This window comes from Olea europaea, chromosome 1 (genome assembly GCF_002742605.1).
Source record: "Olea europaea var. sylvestris chromosome 1, O_europaea_v1, whole genome shotgun sequence".
NCBI lineage: Eukaryota > Viridiplantae > Streptophyta > Magnoliopsida > Lamiales > Oleaceae > Olea > Olea europaea.
The window spans coordinates 32,969,230-32,975,502 of record NC_036237.1 but is presented as its reverse complement, the minus strand read 5'-3'; the positions used below and the strand labels follow the sequence as shown (position 1 = coordinate 32,975,502).

The following is a 6,273-nucleotide window of genomic DNA, read 5'->3' as shown; positions in this document are numbered from 1 at the left end:
CTGAAAGCAACGTGATGTCGATGCATTGTTACATCTCATAGCTCTTAATTGACTTTCTTGTTAGTCAAGCACATTGGACGGCGCAAATTTAGAGAACCCTAATTTAATTATAAATTATTGAGATTGCTATGAGTGATCAGATTTAAAATTTAAAAATACACTTGTCAATATTTTATTGGATAGTTTGGAGAGGACGAAAAAGAAAAAGAAAAAGAAAAAAAAATAAAATAAAAGGGGCCACACAAGTGCTGCGTTGTCAAAATTAGAGAACCCTAATTTAATTATAAATTATTGAGATTGTTATGAGTGACAAGATTTAAAATTAGGAAGACACGTGTCAATATTTCATTAGACAGTTTGGGAAAAAATAAGAGCCACACAAGTGCTACCAGCATAGCACCTGTCAAAAGCCTATCCCCAAACCCCGTTCAAGCAACATAAGTGTAAATTATTTTATTTTATCGTTAGTATCATCTTTTCAATTATCATAGTTTACATTTAAGACTAGCAAAGTTTAGCATGACCCTTGTTTAACTTCGTAACATATAGAAATGATAGTACTGAATTTTAATTCGATTTTAAAATTTTGTTTTTATGATAAATTAAGGAGCTACAATTTAATGTCCTATATATATTTAGAAACTATTAACGACCCATGTTCGAGCTATTCCAAGTTACCGAGTAAGAATTGTGAAGTAATCAAGACACATTTGATAAGTAGATTAAACGATACCACATATTATTAAAAAATAAGAATAAGATACGATCTAATGATGTGTACTAAAAATGCACTTAATTTATGAGGACCACAATCACATAACCATTGATGCATCAATAGTGTCATTTTCCAAATTGCATAAAGCGCAAAATTATCGCGACGAAATTAATATAATGACATTCGAAATAATATTGTTTCTTAACAATAGAGATGCGGAAAGAAGTTCACAAACACCATAATTATGGATTAAAAATCTGTCCCTTAGGATGAAAAGGTGGATCAATTTGGTTTTGACCCGATCTTATTCGATCCAATGAGAGAAATGGGCCATCTACTTTGTTAGGTCTGACAATACATCAAGCCCATTACTAACAGTAGTCCATCAAACTCTCTTCTCTTATTAGATTAGTAGGCCCAATCAAAAGTTTTAAGTTGATTGGGCCTGGCCCATTTGTATTGATGTTCAAAATGTGGACAAATGGGTTTAGACCTGATCTAATCCAATCCACTAAGATAAATTTTGCCCATACCCTACATTTTTCTCAATCAGCCCTGCTTAATGTAACCATTGATCCACCTGTCAACATTTTCATTCACAAAAATTCGTTTTTTGACTTTTAAGCCATTGCTTGACACCCAAAAAAAAATATATCTTGCAACTTTTGTGTCAACAATTTCGTCGACATTGAAGGATAGATGAAAATATAAGAACTTGAATTACTCCCGTTGTCGTTTAAGATATTCTCAAATCTTAATATGATATTAGAGTTTCTTAAATTTCAAAAAGCAATTCAATCTGATTAAAATTAAGACGAGCACACAAATTTCAAGATTTATATGCTCCAACAATCTTATGCGGACATATTAAAAGATAAATTCTCACATTAAGTAAAGATGAATAATATAAACTAACATATAACTACTCTTGATAGGATTGACTTTTAAAATGGATACTCATTTCTTAATAGTCACCACCTCCTTAGTTGAGTATGTAAATGCAACCATTGCAGCCCCAAAAACAGATTTGCTTTGCAATGGTGGAATGTATGTGTCTACATTGTTAAGAGATCGAATAAAGATAAAAATATAGACCAACTTATAAGATTTTATGCTACTTCTCTTAATAAAATTGACATTTTAAGATGGAACTCAAGTCTTGACATGATATCAGAATCCATTAAACTCTAACGAATGATTCGACCAGATTAAGACTCAAAAAATGAGCATACGTCCTCTAAAAAAAGAGCTACCATCTTGTGAAAACATGTTACGAGATAAAAATCTCACATCCAATAACGATGCAAATATAGACCAACTTATAAGATTTTGGACGACTCCATTTAAAAAGGTTTTTAAGATGGAACTCCAAGCCCAAACATGGTATCAAAGCTCATTGAGTTTCAACGAGCGATTTGATCCAATTAAAACTCGATAAATGAGCATACGAATTTTAAGATTAGTCTGTTCAAACGAGTCACTATCTTACGAGGACATGTTAAGAGATAATAAAAATATAGACCAACTTTAAAATTTTGAACTACTACTCCTAATAAAATTGACATTTTTAAGATAAATCCCCAAATCTTAACATCCATAACAAGATACCTTCTAATAATGGGCTGGCATCTTCACAGCACTAGTCGAAATAGCAGGGTCTTCCCCAACTACTAGACCGTGCCACGTTTGTGGTCCATTACGGGATTGTGTTGGGGCAAAGTACGGCACAAAATTGTCTACGTGCGTCCGTGGCCGTGGCCGTGGCCGTGACCATCTGAACAAGAATCAGGCCAGAGACCACAGGCAAGATTACACAGTACAACACATATAGGCTCACTGCTCACATAGTACAGAAAGAGGAGCACACAAGGGAAATTCCTTAAAAGGCATTTTCTGCCACAAGAATTCAATATCATGTGTTTAGCAAAGAAAGACAGAATAGAAACAAAGTATATTTGACAATAATAAGTCAATAGAATTAAGCTAAATTTACTCCCACGTGAATGTCCGCGTTTGGTGGGATCCACTAGTAGACGATCCGTCGGGCTCATTCATAAATATCCCCTGAAAATTGAGGGTGGAGTTTTTGCTACCACGGGAATCCATATCAAACCCTACTGACTTGCTTTCAACTTCTCGAGGATACGAGTACTGGCCTAGACTGATATACTGCATGTTGTGAAGGGACTGTGCATTGGGGAGGACTTGGTCAGGCTGCACCATATGGTCAAAACCGAATTCCCGAGATACAGCAGGGGCCGATGACAGAAGAGAGAGAGCACGATCAGAGTCAACGACCTGATTTAACCCATCAGAATAAATATTTTGGCTGCAGGTATTATTACTTCCTGATGCAGCATTCGGATCAAGAAGAAGTTGACAGATGGAATTTTCTTGGATACTTTGGGGAGTGCTTTGCAAGAATTGAAGTTGATTTATTCCTTTAAAGCTGTGTGCTGAACCTCCAGGGTATGTATTTTGTCTCTCGATGTAATTCAGATTGTTGTTTAGAACCATATTAGTCTCAGTTTTCACAACCCTGGCCCAAGATGAACTTGGAACGGGATTCGGTTGTATTTCTGGGCTACTAAATGAGAGAACTCGTGTACCTGCAGCAACACGACGGTTCACCCAAACAAACAAATGCTATCATGTTTAGGTAAGCTTAAAAAGTTACTTACAGTAAATAAATAAGTTTCAAATAAAAGTAATTTTTTATTTAGACACCAACATAAGCAAGCAACTTATTATTATTATTCTAAAAAAAATTTAAACACTAATAAAAAAGTAAGTCATCGAAACTTTTTTTTTTTGCTTCTTTTCGAACTCAGCCAATATGCTTTAAGCAAGTCAATTCAATAGAAGTGAGTCATTTCAAGTTTGTTCAAGTAGAAATATGATATGCAAACATGCAAACGAACAAATGCTATTAAGTCACTTTATAAAACATCATACATTTTGAAGGTTAATTCTAACCTTGCTGGCCGGGAAACATCAATCCAGAACTTCTGCACAGTGTGTCAGGCTGAGGCTTCCTCCGGCGTCTGTTGTGGCCATCAAGACGTTTCCTGCAGCTTCTCTTTCCTTCATCAAACTCTATCAAGGAATGAAACCTACAAAAGTAATAAAAATAAAATTTACATGCAATGAGGTACTTCAAATCTAAACTGAATCCAGGATCAACACCAGCTTAGCAAGCTACGTAGAGGTACTTCAATAACTCCAAAAGCTCCATCCACGTCAGTCGACTACAATCAGAAAGGGATGAATTTGAACTTGTCCATTGCAATGAAATTGAGGGAGAATCGCCAAGAAAATTTACAGATACAGTCGGAAAGGGATGAGTTTTGTATGAAAAGTGATGGAAATTGAATTTGTAGCACAAAAATTGGGGAAACTCAACACGATTTAATAGTCAAATATAATAAAGTTGGTCAAGAAATAACTAAATAGTGGCACTCAAAAATTGATGGTAATTTGAGAATAAGGCTGACAACTAAAGTTTTGGGAAGAGTCATGAATTAAAACCTGGGCTCAAAGAAAGTGTGCGTAAGAAAACGGTTTCATGTAAATATATAAATTTCAAAAACCATTTATGAATTCCAAAAGCATATTAGAAAGATGTCATTAGAACAAGAAGAAGCCTATAAACAACCAAAGATACTATAATTGAGATAAGAATTTGAATCTTTTTTTGAAATTGCAACTACGCATTGCAAAAACTTCGGTTCCAAGTAAATACTCAATAGCTAAGTTGGCTTATGACATTAATAATAATATGATCCAGTGCTTTCTAGGTCACCTCAGACCTTACGATTGGTATTTATCTCCAAAATATTAAAAACTTCTGCCTTGCCTTCTTTAAAATATCCTGGACAATTTGGGTAGGTTGAACACCCTTTTCTAGAAATTATAGAATAATAGAGCATTTAACAACATTGTTAGATTCATGGAGCCTAAATATGGTTCACTTTGTGAATAAAATTGGTGAAAAACATTATTCACGTGTATATTGAGTAGTCCATACATATACTAAGCCTAAATATGGTTCACTTAATACTTGTGTCTATGATAATCATAGAAAACATATATCAGTTTTGAAAGCATTTTACCTGCTGCATGTTATATTAATCTATATGACTTATAAAAACAAATTTCTAATAAATCCATTTGTAATCAATAAGCTGCAAATGTCACAGGGGCCTAAGAGGATTAATGCATTAATGGAACAAAATCTCAAGGATCAGATGACCGAAAAGAACTAACACAATATGTTCTCCATTAGTTATCTTTGGATAAACCTATAAAACAACCGATATGATATAGACCGAGTCATAAGTGAACAAGAAAATTTATCAACTTTACCTACTGCACTGTTGACAAAATCGCTGCTCTCGACCCCCTATGGTGACTTTTGCAGTTTTTGAGTGTATCTCACAGACTTTATGGCGTCGGTGATACTCTCGGCAAAGGCTTAAGTCAGCAACACACCCATCAACCAAGCACTGAGCAATTTGGGTAACATTCCCAGGAGCCTTGGCCCTTTTCGATGATCCAGAAAATGCTGACGAATCCATTGAGAAGTCTTAGAAGATTACGAATCCTTTAACTTCCAAAAGCTCAATCCCAATATGATTTAACCCCCAATATTCGAGGTGCTGATCAGCTACTCACAGTGCTGAAACTTGAAAACAGGGTAACAGTTTTTCGCTCCGAAATAGTTCACACACTCCGTTTACTCTCAATCAAGCTCTTCCTAAATCAATACGCCATTGATCTTCAATAACGTCCTTACCGTACTCGTCCTGCCAGTTAAACATCAAGTATGTCTGATCTGAATAGTAAAAAATCATAAACAAAGATTAAGATTTGATTAATCCAAATTACAAGATAAGGCAGAAAAGAAACGCACAATTGCAGGCTAATGCTAATCCTAAAGGCTAAAAGATTTTGATTTACCACTCCAATAATTTCAAGTAAATACATAGGACATATTCAGAAGAGAACAATTCTTATCGGTATATTAACATTCAAAATTAAAATATACAAATATCAGTATATCAAAAAGGGGATACAATATAATTCAACATTCAGAATTACTGATTTCCATGCTAATACAACTTCAAGACATAGTCTAGTCTTAAGGAATTAAATTTTCCCCAATTTAGAAGCAGATTTTTGTATTCTTTTTGGGAATTATCCGTGTTCAAGTAACAAAATTGATGACTGAGCGGTCTTCTTTTTGAACAGGGTAATTTTTCCAACTTTTTAGGTAAGACAGACAGATTAAACAGGTCTTTCGGAGCAATAGTTAAAAAATGGTAGTACTTTCACCATCCCAACCCCCAACAACCCCACACCAACCCACAAGGGCCGCATTGGAAGCTTTAATTTCAGATCAATGCAGCAGGAGAAAATTCTGTATTTGTTACATTATCATGTAAACAAAACCCAGAGAACCTCATTTCAAGAAGGTAAAAATTATGCAGAAGGGAGCGGAAAACTAGAAAAAGGGCTCATCTGCAATTTGCTGATACCGTACAATTTTTATTTTTTTT

The 6,273-nt window shown here is 34.7% G+C and overlaps 1 protein-coding gene across 1 annotated transcript; it reads right to left on the bottom strand.

Annotated features, from left to right (window-relative positions):
- Window positions 1-2,543: 2,543 nt before the first annotated feature.
- Window positions 2,544-6,206, bottom strand: LOC111401735 (teosinte glume architecture 1-like). Its single transcript, XM_023029616.1, has 3 exons — window positions 5,081-6,206; window positions 3,692-3,828; window positions 2,544-3,324 (listed from the first exon to the last, which is right to left on the bottom strand). Exons 1-3 carry the CDS (start codon window positions 5,290-5,292, stop codon window positions 2,705-2,707), a joined length of 969 nt encoding a protein of 322 aa, XP_022885384.1. The 5' UTR covers window positions 5,293-6,206; the 3' UTR covers window positions 2,544-2,704.
- Window positions 6,207-6,273: the final 67 nt, after the last annotated feature.